Source organism: Mastigoproctus giganteus, chromosome 4 (assembly GCF_048544385.1).
Source record: "Mastigoproctus giganteus isolate SK-2022 chromosome 4, ASM4854438v1, whole genome shotgun sequence".
Taxonomy (NCBI): Eukaryota; Metazoa; Arthropoda; class Arachnida; order Uropygi; family Thelyphonidae; genus Mastigoproctus; species Mastigoproctus giganteus.
In genome coordinates, this window is record NC_143578.1 from 138,411,933 (window position 1) to 138,429,580 (window position 17,648).

Sequence of the window (17,648 nt, forward strand, 5' to 3'; positions counted from 1 at the left end):
ACATGTGTCAAACATCTTAGAAAATGGAGTCAAGGAAAAAAGGTGTGCTTGCCATTTGCTGTTCCTATGGTGTGGCATGAGCCGGTAAGCCATGCCGAATGTTACTTTTGTGTATGTGACGTTAAAGGTTACAATTCAAAAAATAAAAAGGACATCAAATATCCAGATCTACCATCAGCCATAAGACCGGCAGATCATGGACCTGATCTGCCTGTAAAACCTCCACCAGAAACTTTAGAGTCCACATCTTCCACCGAAGCAGAAGCTAAAGAGGTTAGTGAAGAGGAATGTTATCAACTAGAAAATATTTTAACGCCACAGCAATTCACGCAAGTCAAACTGAACGATTTAGTAAGGGACTTAGGTCTTTCAAAGTATGCTGCTGAAATTCTGGGATCCAGACTTCAAGTGAAGAACTTACTTGCTCCAGGTACAGAAATCATGAAGGGGAGTTTATACAGTATTTTTCACAAGAAGGTCCTCTCATATATTGTAGTGATATCGCTGGTTTAATAAGTGCCTTAGGAGCTCCATCATATGTTCCTAGTGAATGGAGACTATTTATAGACTCTTCTAAGACTAGTTTAAAAGGTGTTCTCTTGTATAATGGAGATAAGTGCACACCTGTGCCAGTTGCTCATTCAGTCTACTTAAAAGAAACTTATGACAATCTAAGGTTGCTTCTGGAGAAAATTAAATATCAAGATCACGAATGGCAACTATGTGATGACTTAAAAGTGTTATGTATGTTGTTGGGGCAATAGGGTGGGTACACTAAAATGTCATGCTTTATTTGTGAATGGCATAGCAGAGCTAAAGCGCTACATTGGACAAAGAAGCAGAGGCACAATCTTACACCGGGGTCAAAAAATATTGTGCACGAGAGTTTGGTGAAGCCAGATAAAATTACTTTACCTCCACTGCATATCAAGTTAGGCATAATGAAGTAATTTGTTAAAGCATTGAATAAGGATGGCAACTGCTTTAAGTACCTTTGCAGTAAATTTCCTGGTTTATCTGATGCAAAAATTAAGGAGGGTATCTTCATTGGTCCCCAAATTAGAAAATTGGTTTTAGATGGTCAGTTTGAAACTACTATGACTGATGTTGAAAGGGAAGCCTGGATTTCTTTTAAAAGTGTAATGGAAAACTTTCTAGGAATCATAAATCACAGGATTATGGGAAAATTGTTCAAAATATGCTCGAAAAGCTTCGCAATTTAGGTTGCAATATGAGCTTTTTGAAAAGCTCATATTGCTTTTGAAAAAAGCAAATTCGCTTTTTGCATGCCCATCTTGATTTTTCCCCCCAAAAATCTTGCACAGATGAGCGAAGAACAAGGGGAAAGATTCCATCAAGATATAAAGGAAATGGAGCAGAAGTACCAGGGAAGGTGGAATACAAGTATGATGGCTGACTACTGCTGGTGTTTAAAAAGAGAGAAACCTGGCACTGTACATAAAAGAAAAACAATTAAATGTTCTTTTCAAACAAAGAGACGAAGATCTGATTAATGAAAGTTTCAGAATTTTGATTAATACTTGTTAGTATTTACGTATTTTTTGATATAGGAAAAAGTAATCCTATCAATTTGTCATTACTAAATACAATAAAGTTATATACTTTCGTAAAAAACAATACTTTTTTATTTCTTAAATTGTAATGTATCTGGATGTGATAGAAAAATATCTAAGTCATATTTGAAATCACAGAAACATATTTCGGCAGTAGGACCTATTGAAATTCAAACCCCAGTGAACAAACTTAAATTTGTAAACTAGTGTTATCTTATCAGTTAAAGATTTTTTTTTTATTTGTAGTATTTAAGTTCAGTGTGATTATTTATTTCCATAGTTTTAAAAAATTAGTTAAGAATTATAGAAAAATAACAAAATTGCAAATTTTAAGGGAGATGGACAACAGCTTAAGACAAACTAACATTATCTTTAAGTAAGGTATTCCATATAAGTTGCCTGCACAAACCATGAGTTGTAAGTACCATGCCTATAAATTTGTGTGTGATCTATGTTTGGTTTGTCTCTGTTTTTTTGTTAGTTTTTGGTGCATCGGCTTCGGTGGCCATCATGCACCTCTCAAGGTTTTTGCATTTTTACTCTGATCCACGCCCGAGGCGGGACTCGAACCCACGACCTTTGGGTTGCCAGACAGGCACTTTACCCACCTGGCTAGCCCGGTTGGCTGCCTCTTTGTGGGATGCATAACTGGATAAAAGCCATGCAGCCCTTGCCCAGGAATGACTAATTCAGGCACCACATAAAGGGAAGATTAAAAAATAAATAAATAAAAAAATATAAAAAACATATATGTGAAAGGTGAAAATATGCAGTCTACTCAATTTAACAACACTGGATTGAAAGAAATTAGTTCATTTATTTTTAGAAGCACTTGTGAAAAAATACCAAAGTACAATACAGTGGACCCCGATTTACGATTCGTTCACTGTATGATCAAATGTCTTTACGATGAACTCACCGTCACAAAATACCGTTCAGTATACAATATGTAGTAAGCACTGGTCATTGTGATCACGTTTGCAAATTGAATTTTAATTCTATTAAACAGCGATTCTAATAAGTTGCCAAAATAGGAGGAACATTATCCACAGGCTATAAAAGTATTAAGATATAAAGCACAAGTTTACACTTTATTACCAATTAACAAAATTAAATGGTATGTGAAAATCGGAAGAATATTTTTCACTTGTTTAGTAAAATAAAAATAAATTTATGTTTAGGTACTTAATTAATACTGTAATATATACATACTAACTAAATGATATTTCTGTTCACTGACTTTTTTTAAAATTTTTTTGGGTTTTAAAATTTTAAATTTTAAATCAATAACGAAGGACCCAGCACACACAAATTGGACAAGTGGGATATGGAGTAACAAGTTTACGAAGCTTAAAAAATAGGAATGAAAAGTTTCTGAAAATTTATTTGTTTTTTATGACTGAAGATTTCAGTGAAGGGAAAACACATTTCACCATAATAAAGTAAAAACCCACAGAATTCCAGTTATCGGTATTTTCCCAAATGCAATAAGATCGAGTTTACTACCCATTTATAGGAGATTCCACTAACAGAAAAGCCCAATAAACTCGAAACTGCAAATTATTTTTATTGTGGACATTTCTGGAGGTCACCTCCAAAATAAAAATAATTTGATTCTTACAACTGAACATATGATAATGATGAAAGTGTAGTGCATTTTAACGATTTGAATTGGTTTTTTGAAATTTGATTTTTATAAAGCGGCTGATTCTACTAGGCAACAATCATGTTAACCAGTGCCTACTTATTTCACTTTATGATGGGCTTACAATTGTCTCCAACTGAACCATATGTCCTTCCTCTCCGTCAATAACAGCGTTTGTAAATGTGTTGGATGCATGTTTTGTTTTTGTATCCTTTAGTTGAAGTGATTTTTTGTGTTGTGCTTATTTGACATAAATTGATATAAAACTAATACAATTTCCATTATAAAAAATGACCTTTTAGAAAGATAAATAGTTTAGTTACACAGCGAAAATTTCAACTTCTGAGGTCTTGGAATGAATTACCAAAAGAACAATGTGTTATTGGGTTCACATTACAATATTTTCACGATACGATGGTCTCTGGAACGGATTAATATCGTAAAGTGGGGGTCCGCTGTATATATACACATTAAACAGAGTACAATTCTAATTAATGGTATTCTTTATCTTTTTGTATTTTATTTCACAGGATTGTTTATAAATACAATATGTTTATCCAACATTTCTCTGTCTGTAAGTTTCAAATAATTCCATCTGGATTATCTTTAGACATCAAGTGATTATGATGGCTTCAAGAAAGATATTGTAGTACACTTTGCAGCTCTTTAGAAATTGAGTCAAAAGTTTGTTTATAACAATGCCATTGCTGTTCAGATCAGAAAGAAGACTGGAATTCGGTTTCCCCTATCCTCATGGCTGAAAATTTTTTGACACTCAACATTGCTACAAGGAATTATTAATTAATAATTCAAATTATTGAATTAATTCCTACGAGGAATTATTAATTAATAATTCAAATTATTGAATTAATTCCTACGAGGAATTATTTCAATAATTTGTTATAATTCATGCTTCCTTGTGCAATTCTCAGTTCTCTCAAACAAGGACCGCTATACATAAATTCTTTCTTCTTTCATGTGAGAACCCATCACATGTTGTTTGTTTGTTTGTTTGTTATTTGGATTTTAGGAGCATTAGCAACTAAGGCCATATTGCTCCGGGGATATGCGGTGGTCATTCCCTGACCTTTCCGTATCCTCCGTATTTGGTGGTCACTGGCTCGAACCCCGGTCTAATCAAGAAGCGTGTGCTACGCACTGCTGCTCCCGCCCACGGAGGCACCATCACATGTTGTCTGGTAGATTCTCACATCGAATTGACAGAACTGATTTATAAAATATATATTTCTTTACCTTCAATGATATTAAGAAGTATTGGAAACCTTGTTTTCCTCTTTTATTTTATTATTTTGTTTTTTGTTAAATCAATGTTATAATTTAACTTAATATTAGTAAAATAATAAGAGGAGTTTACCTCAATATAGTGCGTAGAACACTTCCTTATGATACCCTCCAGAAATTAAAACGGAAAAAACGAAAACTTACCGGTACATTAGAGTAAAATATAAATAATTAAATAATCAATTTAACACAATTCAAATCAATATAAAACAATTAAAAATCAAATTAACGTAATTAAAAGAATAACGAAAATTTTCAAAACGATTTTCCTTCCCGAAGCTGACAACGCTTTTCGACCGTATGTCGTGATCACAGGAATGAAAATTACCGAATCGGGTTAAACCTGACACTTAAATAGAGATTATTTGTCTTCGCGCATGCGCGTAAAGGTCCACGCATCGAAGATCAAATATGGCCGCCGAACATTAACAGAATTCTCGTGTAATTTAATTTCAACGGTTTCTGCAATTAATAGTCGCGTATAATTACGTTGAACGTTAAGTATTTTGGCCTCGTTAAATAAAAAAGTATGTTTTTCGTTAATGGCATGAAAGGCTAATTCTGACGCTGCTGAACGAGAAGCACGAACTGAGGGTTCATGTTGATTTACACAAATATTAAGAGAAAATCGGGTCGAACCCTGATAAGACGAGTCGCAATCACCGCAAGAAATGTTGTATACCAGATCATTAATTTGTGTTGCGAACGCTGAAAGAACAGAGCGATTGTTCAGCGTTCTTTCAGCGTTCGCAACACAAATTAATGATCTGGTATACAACATTTCTTGCGGTGATTGCGACTCGTCTTATCAGGGTTCGACCCGATTTTCTCTTAATATTTGTGTAAATCAACATGAACCCTCAGTTCGTGCTTCTTGTTCAGCAGCGTCAGAATTAGCCTTTCATGCCATTAACGAAAAACATACTTTTTTATTTAATGAGGCCAAAATACTTAACGTTCAACGTAATTATACGCGACTATTAATTGCAGAAACCGTTGAAATTAAATTACACAAGAATTCTGTTAATGTTCGGCGGCCATATTTGATCTTCGATGCGTGGACCTTTACGCGCATGCGCGAAGACAAATAATCTCTATTTAAGTGTCAGGTTTAACCCGATTCGGTAATTTTCATTCCTGTGATCACGACATACGGTCGAAAAGCGTTGTCAGCTTCGGGAAGGAAAATCGTTTTGAAAATTTTCGTTATTCTTTTAATTACGTTAATTTGATTTTTAATTGTTTTATATTGATTTGAATTGTGTTAAATTGATTATTTAATTATTTATATTTTACTCTAATGTACCGGTAAGTTTTCGGTTTTTTCCGTTTTAATTTCTGGAGGGTATCATAAGGAAGTGTTCTACGCACTATATTGAGGTAAACTCCTCTTATTATTTTACTGATATTATTATCTACGTAGAACATATTGAGTAGTACAGCTCTGATTCATACTATCTAATTAATTTAACTTAAATAATATTTATCTTAATGACAACGCAGTTGGACAACTTGCTATCTATGAACTCTGAAACTAGCAGGTTGCTGGAAGGAAACATGTCTGGCCTTCAGAATTCATCAGAGAATCAGCTGGCCTGCCAAACTAAATCCACAATTTACCAAATTTATTCATAAAATTATCCCCCTTCTGCTATAAACATTAAATTTTTGAATATGATCCACTTCGTTGGATCATATCAGCATGCAAACCACCTCACAGCACACTGCACTAACACTTTTTCCCCCATTATGTATAAAACAACTTAATTTGAGTTTTAAGCGAGTATAAGACATTTCATGACTTGTGAAATGATGAAACTGTCACTTTATAACTGTCACCTGCTGCTAATAATTGAATGTAAACATCAGTCTAGTTTTTCATATTGTTTATATGAAGTATATATAGATGGCAGTATAATAATTATGCCAGCATAACAGAAAAACAAATACCATAATCGGCAATGCTAAACATCACAGCTGCCATAACATCTGATAGGAAGCAGAATTTTATGATGTTGCAGCAGCAGCTGTGACATTAGACCACAAACGGTTATTGTCATTAGTAACAGCATCTACACTAATATCACCTTTTGTGCACTTGAAAGGATAATTATATAATCTACAACTTAATTTTGTCCCTGGCAGACATACTTGTGAAATTATTTCACCTGCATATATCAGTTTTAGCAATGTACTGTTTATAAGACACTTTTACTGAGGTTTGCACCTTGGCTTGAGATTCAAAAATAGTAAACACTTGCATGGTCAACATGTCCTTTGCACTTATAAATCCAAGCAAACAATAAATGTTAATTTCCAAAACTTCTCAAATAAAAGTTTGATTATATTTTGGGAGTGAGAAACAATTTTAGCTTTTTAATTGTTAATTAACAGTCAATACACAACAGTTATTTTTTGAAGGGACCTGTCAGGTTCCATGCGAGTACTGCTGAGTTAATTCCAAGGAGAAAGACATCATTAATTTATGTAATTTGTACTCACCTCTTTCATCATGTTCAGAAGTGTCACACAATCCATCTCTTAATCCACTTAATGTTTCTGAAAAAAAAAAAAAAAATGCAAAAATCACATATTCAAACTGGTCTCGATTCAGGTATAATCTCATAAAATACAACTGTCTGATCAGTAATAAACTTATTGAGCTACTACTAAGAATTTTTAAGGATGAGGCTTCAGATAAGAACAGATAATATATTTAAAAGAAGACAGAGTTAAGACAGAGCCTTGCTTGGCTCATCATAAAAACTTACCAAAGGTGTGGGCCAAAACCATAATCCAGCAAGTTTTGTATTTCTCTTCACCAAAACTGCCTCACATAAAAATAATGGATGGATCCACCAGAAAATTTGCTTGCATAAGTGACATATGTAGATGTAAATAATTAAGACATCAAACCGTTAGAAAACTAGAGCATCCAATAACGTGTCTGTTAGTGCTCTAATATAACAATCTGAAGGTGGTATACAAACGTGTAAACATCACCACACAGATAAAATGGAGTGTGAATGAATGTCTGAAGAGTGTCAAATGTTTTAACCTGAGTAAGGTGAGGTGACATTATGTACAGCTGATGGGCTCTGAAGGAGGTCAAATTATTGGGTTGTCAGAAGCTGTAGTCTGCCTGAATGCTGTTGGGAAAAACGGGTACAAGGAAGAAATACCAACACAACTCTGGTGACAACAGAAGAACATAAAGTTAATGGACCTACCAACTAGCAACAGGAAGCAGATCTATTACAATCTGCCAGATTTTCAACACTGTCACACCATCCCTGTCTGTTCCTGTGTCAGGGAATAAAATTAACAAATGACTGTGAGAAATAAGGCTGCACTACTGCCATCCACTACCTCATCTGCCTCTAACACTACTTTGGATCATAATCAGCACTGGGGTGAAAAAATTGAAAAAGGGGATATGATGCATCCAGTGCAACACGCCTGATAAAAGGGAGACCCCAAAACATTCCATAAATGTTCATAATGAAGTTATAACAAAAGAAAGGGGCCTCCATAATGGTATTTCATGAGCCATGCACATAGGCTCATGAAATACCATTGCAGTCATGTGCACAAGTACTGTTTATTCACCAGTGAAACAATACTTACTCAAGATGGAGAAAATAGCTTGTAATAAAGCATATAGGTTAGTAACTCCTCGTGTAACAACTGAAACCAATTTAATTGAACCATTCTGATTTGATTCTGTGGTGTTATGTGAGTTTCTTATGAAACAAAGCATTTGAATAAAAAAAGCAAATGCATTTCTATTATTATTAAATCAGAAAAGAAGGTAGTGTCCGTTTATCATTCTAAGTCTCAGGATTTTGAAGCAGTTACAATTCATTGCATTTGTAATTCCAACCCCACCCCCTTTTCTAGTTGATGTTTACTGTTCTTCCTCCCATCCACCTCATATTATCATTGTGAACTGTGAGGAACTTCCCTTTACCCCTACTAGAGCTAATGTGGGATTAGAATTTTATCAAATGTGTCTCTGAACCCTTTTATCTTAAATTCTGAGAACACATTCGCTCCCAACCTTTCTACTCTTGTTGGTCATGTCATTATTATGCAACAAGATTTATTTAATGCTTGTTCTGTAATAGTACTGTTTATTTAAAAAAAAAAGATGATTTCTACAAAATACATTAATTCATATTATGTGGACTTCTCATTTCCAATCTTTTCCTAGTTTATATGCTTGTAGTTATGCCTGCCGCAGGTTTTGGATTGTATAATGGCTCTCATTTATTGCAGAGAAATCCACGTTGAGATTGACATATTTCACCTTTCAAGTAAATATTGGTGATCTTCCTCTCTGACTTTTCTGTTTCAAGTTAAGCAACAGAAGTATCAAAACTTTCAGAGAAATTCTTCATCTACTTCTTAAGATGAGAATGTTCTAATCTTATGAAACAATTTAATATTTCCAAAACTCAGGCTTCTAATTACATTTATAATTGTTCAACATTGGATTTTTTTTCCTTTCATTTGAGTGAATCAGGTAGAAAATCAGATAGTTAAATACATACAGTTTTTTTTTAAATCAGACATTAAATATATATATATATATATTTTTTTTATGTAAACCCCAAACACGAGAGGTGTTAGAACCTATAGTACTTAGTACCGTGCTTGGGTTTGAGGTTGAGAAGACGAAAGAAGATATTTGTTGACATTGGACTTGAACTTCTGTAGACTGTAATTTTCAGGAAATACGTATGAAGGAAGGTTGTTCCAGAAAACGGCAGTTGAATGAATAAACGAGCAAGATGAAAAGTTGGTTCTGTGAGTTTGAAGTTGGACAGTAAATGGATGTTGGCTGGTGGTGGCGGCACGTGTTCGGACTGTTTTCAAAGAGAGAGCAGGAATTATAGAAGCTAATTCAGAAGAACAGTGTCCATGGAAGTATCTGTAGAAGAGGCATGCAGCAGAAACAGTACATCTATGAGACAGCGAGTGCAGAGACTGTGTTAGAGATGAGTCATTAATTAACCTAACTGCCCTCTTCTGAATGGATCTATCGCCCTCTTTAGGAATTGGGTGGATATGAGCAAATTTCCAAGCAGAAGGAAAAACACCTTTGGAATAAGAAAGTGAAAAAAGGCGGCAAAGAATAGGAGTAAGTTCAGGAGCACAGGTTTTGAGAACAAGTGGAGAAATACCATCGGGACCTGGAGCTTTCTTAGCATCGAGATTCATCAAAATCCTTCTGACATCCTTTTGATGGAAGACCACAGGAAGCACTGAATGGAGTGTGTTGGGAATAGTGGGAGGTGTTTTACCAAGATCGTTAATGCAAGAGTTGAAAGAAAAATGTGATGCTAGCAGGTCAGCTTTATCCTTGGCTGAAGCAACAACAGAACCATCTGGTTTGGACAGAGGTGGGAGCAGAGATGAGCAAAAGTTGCGGCCAATAGCTTTGGCAAGAGACCAAAATGCTCGGCTACCATTAGGGCAAGAAGCAAGTTTCCTACTCTTAGCCTGTTCAAACTAGTTTGGACTAGTTAATAACTGCTTTACAATTGTTGCAATCTTTGGTGTAGGCAGAAAATGAAACTGAAGAATTAGAAACAAGCCAATTATGATATGCAACATTCTTCTCTTGAACAGCCTTAGCACATTTATTGGAAAACCAAGGTTTAGATAAAGGACAAGATTTTAAAGTGGAGTGTGGGATAAAGGATTCCATTCCTGCAAGAATAATTTCACTGAAACGATCTGAGCAAACGTTGACATCAGAACTTTTGAAACATTAATCCGACCAAGGAAAAGAAGAAAAGAAGTCTCGCAGGTCATGCCATTTTGCATTCGGTTAATGCCAAACAACACGAGGTTTGGAATAGCCATGAGATAAAGATTCCATTGGAGAAGAGACAATCACCATATTAGCTTGCTTTTGAGATATTCTAGCTGATTATAATTATCTGATTTTAAGTGAGGTTATACTGAAGAAGATAAATTCTAGCAAATCAGTTGTTAATGATTTGTTCAACTCCTGCTACTATTGTTTGGGAATGTATTGCTCCTTTTCCTGCTTAACATTTATATCTTTGGCATTTTGCTTTTTCTACACATGAAATCTCTTGTGAAAGGTTTCTTTCCTGATGAATTCAAGAAAGACAGGATAGTTTCCATTTCTTAACTACGAGGAGTGGTTGACAAGTATTTACCCTCACCAAGAAATATTTGAGTTACAGATTTGAAACTTGGCTGGAAATTTCATCCTTCAGTATGTGCCCACCTTTTAGAACTACACATTTTTTCCATTTCTAGATAAACTCTTTCAGGACTCTTGAACAGAACTCCTCATCTTTGGCAGGAAACAGGAAGCCAGGCTTACATTTCATTAATCACCTGCTCATCAGTCTGAAATCTGCAGCACCATGATGGTTTCTTCATTTTAGGGAAGAGGAAGAAGTCTGAAGGTAAGAGGACAGGAGATAAGGAAGATGTTGCAGATTTTCAAAGCCATCACACATGACTGCAAGAGTAGCCTTGTAAGTGGAGCACTGTCAACTAGGAGGCAGTCACCTTTGGACAGCTTCTCACATCTCTTCAACTTGATGGCCTTCCTTAATTTTCTCAGGAGGTTTTTGCAGTACTTTCCAGTGAGGATGTTGCCTTTTTTGGGAGGTAATCTATAAGGATATATGACCTTGTTGGCAGACAACTGATCCTTGGCTTTTGAGGGATGGTGAAAATGAATGTTTCTATTCTTTGCTCATCTGTTTTTTTTTTTTTTTTTTTGGGTCATAGTGATGTACCCAGCATTCATTCATAACACAATATGGTAAAAAATCATAAATATTCCCTCCTGAAGAGCTTTTGAGGAAGTGTCAATAATCTCAGAACCAATCAGGCTGCCACTTTAGACATTTGCAGCAATTCATGCATTAAAGTGCAAACAGACTCATGGCTAACATTCACTCCATTCATTATAAAATTTATAGGCACACGTCTATCTTCAAGGACTAGCTGTTTCACTTTAGCCACAATGGCAAGATCTCAGGCTAGAATGGGTCTTCCTTCTTTTCAGTCATAGTGCACACTGCTTTGCACATACCTGAACTGTCTTTTCCAGTTTTTCACAGTCTTATATGGTGGACATTCCTTCCCATATACAGCTTTCATTTAATCTGGATTTGTTTTACTTCTCTGCTTCGCAAATAAAAAAAAAATTATAGTAGATCAGACCTTAACCTCCTCCTGTATACCACCTCTTGCTATAATCACAGTACTAGTTTAACAAGTAGATCTAGAAAAGTAAATAAAGGACACTTAGTAGTGTGTGAATATGCATATATGCATGTACATATGCACAATATCAAATCCCTAACTCAAATATTTCTGGGTGAGGTTAAATACTTATTATTAAACTCTTTGTATTGATGATCCTGTTCAGGTTACTGACAAACTGAATAAATATTTTGCATAAGTCAGGGATGTATATAAATCATTGGGTGATATAAAAGCCTATATTAGATATAAATTAGTCTACATCAATCAAAAAGGAGTTAGGCAAGGTTCATCTCTTCATAGATTTGGTTCTCGGCTTTGTAAATGAAGATATTTTACAATGGATAAACATTAACTTATGAGACTTAGTATACATAATATCAAATCCTTAACTCAAATATTTTTAAGTGAAGGTAAATATTTATTGACTGCCCCCTGTATCTAATCCTCAAGCTATTTCAGATTTTCATTCAAATTTCCGCATGTTCTCCTTTGTTGTTGTTGTGGAATTTAATGACACATAGGCAGCCAGGACCATATTGTTTCCTTCAAATGGTTAATATGATATTTTAATTTTATTATATTTATATTCCAATATGATTTAGGAAGGTAAACAGTTCTTTCATATTAGGATCATCTCCAAGGATCTGCAGTAATGTTAAGGATGACTGTGCATTAGTAATTGATTTAAAAGTGCTTGAGCAGATATTAAAAAAGTGAGGACAGCCCACTAATAAATGACAAACAGTCAATTGTACATGATATTATGTGCACCGTAGGGCACTGTCACTCATTAAGAGATACAGGTGAGTATGCCCAATCCTTAGCCTTCCTAGAATTACTTCTTCTCGCCTGCTTTTCGGGAAACTGGAGAGCCACAGCTTTGGATCCGGTTTTATTCGGTAAAGTTTGTTTCCTGGATAGCGTTTCCAGATTGTTGACCAGCTCTTATAACATGCTTTACTGATAATGTGTTTGTAATTGGTATATGGAACTTTTAAAGTCTGTGAAGTAGTAGTATCTGGTTGCTTTGCTGCACGATCTGCTTTTTCATTTCCTGCTATCCCAGAATGCCTGGGATCCAGCAGAATGTCACAGTTTGGTTTAGCTTATTGCAAGTATGTAGTTTAGAATGTATTTGCTTTATTACAGGGTGAGAGCAATTGGTATTAGTACTTAGAGCAGAGACAGCACTGAGTGAGTCAGTGAATATTAATGCAGGCATAATTAAGAGTTCAATAATCTTATCCAGGTTAAGTTTATAGCATAAAACTCAGCAGTGAAGACTCTGCATTCTATTGGTAATGAGACAGAAGTGGTGAATGAAGGGAAGATTGCCGTTGCACCTACTTGGGTCTCAGTTTTTGATCCACCTGTATACATTTTACAGGCCTGTGAGTTAGATGCAGAGTGAGCTTCATGTAACTGTGTGATATTGGAGGGAGACAAGGTGTTCTTTCCCCTGTTGGAAACAGTCATCATAAATTGCTGGAATATTTATCCAAGATGGATAAATAGTCCATACACCGTAGGATATTCAATTTCTTCAAACAGATAGTTCGAAGATAGGTCACATGTGCTTGAAAGTTAAGTTTCTTACCTAGTAGCAGGCCAAGAAAACAGACAGTGTTAGCAAGGGGAATTGGCACATTATTTATCTTTAGCTCAGGATCAGGATGAAGTGACTGGAGTTTACAGAAGTGAGTAGTGGTGGATTTCTGTTCCACAAGACAGTATCCATTTCGTAAGGTCCAGGATTCTATTCTGTTTTGAGCAATTTGTAACTATCTTTCGATAGTGTTCATACTTTGTGATTAGTAGGATATGGTGAGGCCATCTGCATACATGTATACTTCAATAGTTTTTGGGAGATTTTGCAATATGTTATTGAGCCGAATCGCAAATAGGGTAGTACTCAGGATGGAGCCCTTTGGGATACCTTCTTCTTGAATGTGAGTGATGAGAGCATGTTTTGATATTGAACTTGAAAGGTGCATAACCTTAAAAAGTTCTGGATTATTTGAGAAAGGTAGCCTCTCAGCCCTAACTGATGCAAGTATTTAATGATACCATGATGCCAAGTGGTATCAAATGTTTTCTGAATATCTAGGTTGATCATCACTGGATGCTATCTCATGACGAAGGCGTTGCATATTTGAGTTTGATTTTAACCAGTAAATCTGGGGTAGGTCTGTTTTTGCGGAAGTCATACTGGTGATCAGAAAGAAGATTTTGGGAGTCTAGAATTCAGGTGAGCCTCTTATGCACCATCCTTTCGAAGATTTTGCCCAAACAGCTTGTCAATGATATGGGTCTGTAATTCTGAACTAGAGAGGAGTCTTTGCCTGGTTTTGATAAGCACAAATATAGGAATGACGCCATGACAGAGGGTATGTATTTTCTGAGAAGATACAGTTACAGAAGAGTAATAATATGCCGAGATCGGCATCACATAGATGCTTCAGTATACTGTAGTGCAGGGGTAGCCAACGAGTCGATCGCGGCTTTAATTTTGGTTGATCACAACAAATTTTAAATATACATTCATCCCTCGATTTGCGCGGTCAGGTATACTACCAAAATTTTATATTGCACAGAGAGTTTTTGCTACCTTCGCGTTATATTTTTTTATTTTTTTTAATGAAGCTTCAAAAATAGGAATGAAGAGCAGATTTTGAAAATTTGTTTTTGGTTTTTTTTTTTTGCACGATTGAAGATTTCATGAAAGAAAAACACATTTCACCATTATAAAGTAAAATACCACAGAATTCCAGCTGTAGATATTATTGAAAATGCAATAAGATTGAGTTTACTGCCCGTTTATAATTAGATTGCACTAACAGAAAAGTGCAAATTGTTTTTATTGTTTTATGGTCGTGACCTCCAGAAATAGCTTTGGAGAAATATCACAAAGGCATTCAAAACTGATTCTTATAAGGATATAACCAAACAGAGCAATAAACGGTGGTGTGTTTGTCTGTTTATTTTGGAAACAACTTCCTCATTCGGGAATCCTCTTCATCAATTATCCTACGTCATCTACATTCAGACAGAATATTTTTCCAGTTCGTGCAACTTAAAAGTGTTTTAATCGGTAAGCATTGCTTTTGTTGATTTAATAACTGGACAGTACTATATGTTAATTTAATACCTTTTGATTTAAAATGAATACTACGAAAAAGAGTAAAACGTATCATTTTCATCAAGAGTGGGAACTAGAATACTTTTTTGTAATGCTGAAAGAAAAATGTTGCTGTTTGATTTGCAATGCTTCTGTGGCTATACCCAAAAAAGGAAATTTCGAAAGGCACTTCAACGCACTCCATGGTAAATACCAATCGGATTTTCTGCCGAATAGTGACCTTAGAAAAAATTAATTAGAACTTAAATCTAGTTTATTCGTGCAACAAAATTTCTTCATGATACCTAATTTACAATCTAAAGCAGTAACTGTAGCATCAATTAAAGTGAGACATCTTCTTGCAAAAAAATGCAAATCATTTTCTGATGGTCAATTCATCAAAGACGCATTTTTAGAAATAACGGATTATCTTTTTGAAAATTTTAAGAACAAAAATGAAATTAAAAGTGCCCTTCAAGATCTGCTATTATCTCGAAATACTGTGATGTGACATCGAAAAAATGAGTAAAAGTGTGAACAATTGCGTGCTCATATTGCTAATTGTGTCTCCTTTTCTTTACAACTGGATGAATCTACAGACATCAGTGATACAACTCAATTGCTCGTTTTTGTTGGTATGTTTTTCGATGATTCTGCCACTAGAGAAGAACTGCTGGGTATGGTTTCATTAAAAGAAAGAACTAGAGGTCTTGATACCTTTAACTCATTCAAACATTTTATTGAAAAAATTAAATTACCACTATTTAAGCTCGTATCAGTAACAACAGATGGAGCTAAAGCAATGATGGGGCATCTTAACAGATTCATCGCATTGTGCCAAAAGGATAATAAATTCCCAGATTTTTTGAGTTAACACTGTATCATCCCCCAACAAAATGTTAGCCAGCAAAAGATTAAATACTAAAAGTGTTATGCATATCACTTTCAAAATCGTGAATTCCATCAGAGGACAATCTCTTCAAAGGAGACTTTTCAAAATGCAACTCGATGAAAAAGAACCAGATCTGATATTACACACAGATGTGAGCTGACTGAGTCTGAGTAAGTTTCTACAGAGATTTCGCAATTTGCTGAATGAAATTAAAAAATCTGTTCATCAAAGGGAAGATGATCAGCAGCTACAAGATACGGAGTGGTTGTGTGATCTGGCATTTTTAGAAGATTTTACCAGTAAATTAAGTGATCTGAATTTGGAATTACAAGTAAAAAATAAAAATGTGGATGACATGATTAGTAGTATTTCTGCCTATAAATATCAATTTTTGGCAATGGCTAAGGATCTCAAAGGAAAAAAAATCGATCATTTGCAAAAATATCCCGTTTTTGAATTTAATAGTGAGAAAAACGTTTCTGAAATTGAGAATGTTGTGGCCAATTTTGAAACCAGAATCAGTGATTTTAAAACAATCGAAGACATTGTTCAATATATTTCTTATCCATTTAATGTCCATTTAGATACGAAACAAATTTCAGAAAAAAATCACTGCAATTTTTCACATGGAGAAAATATTATTTAAAAATGAAATTATTACATTGCGAAACAATATCTTCCTAAAAGCCAGATCATCAGAAGAAGACTTTTGGAAATATATTTGCCAAGAAAAGTACCCAAATGTAAAAAAATGCAGTGAACTTTTAAATTCCTGTTTTTTTTGGTTCCACATATTTATGTGAATCGGCCTTTTCATATTTGAAACAAAGAATCGCTGTGCTCTTATGGACTTGCATAAAGAAGATTCTTTATGGTTGGCCTTATCACAGCATATCCCCAATTTTGAAAGCTTGGCAATGACAAATGACATGAAGAAACAAACTTTGCATAAATTAAAATTTTAAATACTTATGAATTTAAAATAAGAATTCTGAATTGTATTGAATTTTAAAATTTATAAACAACATTTTTCAATATGTGTTGATTAACTTTTTTAACCTTGTGCAATGAAATTTTTGAGATGGTAGATCATGGCACATTTTGAAGGAAAAAGGTAGATCGCATCACAAATTAAGTTGGCCACCCCTGCTGTAGTGAATGCCATCTGGTTGTGCTGCACTATTTGGTGATTTGCCCAAAATCCTCTTTCAGCTCAGCTAGAGTAAAAGGCTGATTATGTGAAAGTGAGAGACTAGTTGAAAAGTTCAATTTATGACTTTCTTCATTAGTTTTAATGCATTGAAAGGAGGTCATATAAGAGAAAGAAGTAGAAATATTATAGAAAGATTCCATTAAAGCATTTGCAATATCAGTAGGGGAAAAGAGGTCCTGCCCATTACATTGTATTATTGGAGATTGAAGTGGTAGAAATTTCCCATTGAGAGCTTGTATTTTTCTCCAGATCATTCGAGTGTCAGTACTTTTGTTAATAGTTGAGGTGAAATTAATCCAGGAGTCATGTTTTGCTTTTTTTCTAATTTTCCTGCTTTGGTTCTGAGTTTTTTTTATAAACAATTAGGTTAGTGATAATTGGTAATATGCGAAAGTGGTTCCAAGCATGGTTTTTTGCTTTGGAACAATCTGCATTCTACCACTGATTTTGATGTATGTGCTTGCGTTGGTCGGATTTTGGGATGAAAATTTATGCTGCAGATAATATATGATTGGTAATGTGATCAGTTACATAGTCAAGATATTGTTGTTCAACACACTGTTTGTTGAGTAGGACACAAGTAGAATAGTTTTTCCAGTCTGCTTTGTGGAAATTCCAAAAAGTAAGGCCTTTAGGACAGG

At 34.8% G+C, this 17,648-nt stretch overlaps 1 protein-coding gene across 3 annotated transcripts in view; it reads right to left on the reverse strand.

Annotated features, from left to right (window-relative positions):
• Nucleotides 1–17,648, reverse strand: part of LOC150087090 (nuclear factor 1 A-type-like) — a 384,875-nt gene that overhangs the window by 195,634 nt on the left and 171,593 nt on the right. For all 3 annotated transcript variants that reach the window (XM_090371811.1, XM_090371808.1, XM_090371809.1), the window contains one exon: nt 7,024–7,080. In XM_090371811.1, the coding sequence (XP_090227937.1) occupies nt 7,024–7,080 (57 nt within the window). The remainder of the gene's footprint in view (nt 1–7,023; nt 7,081–17,648) is intronic.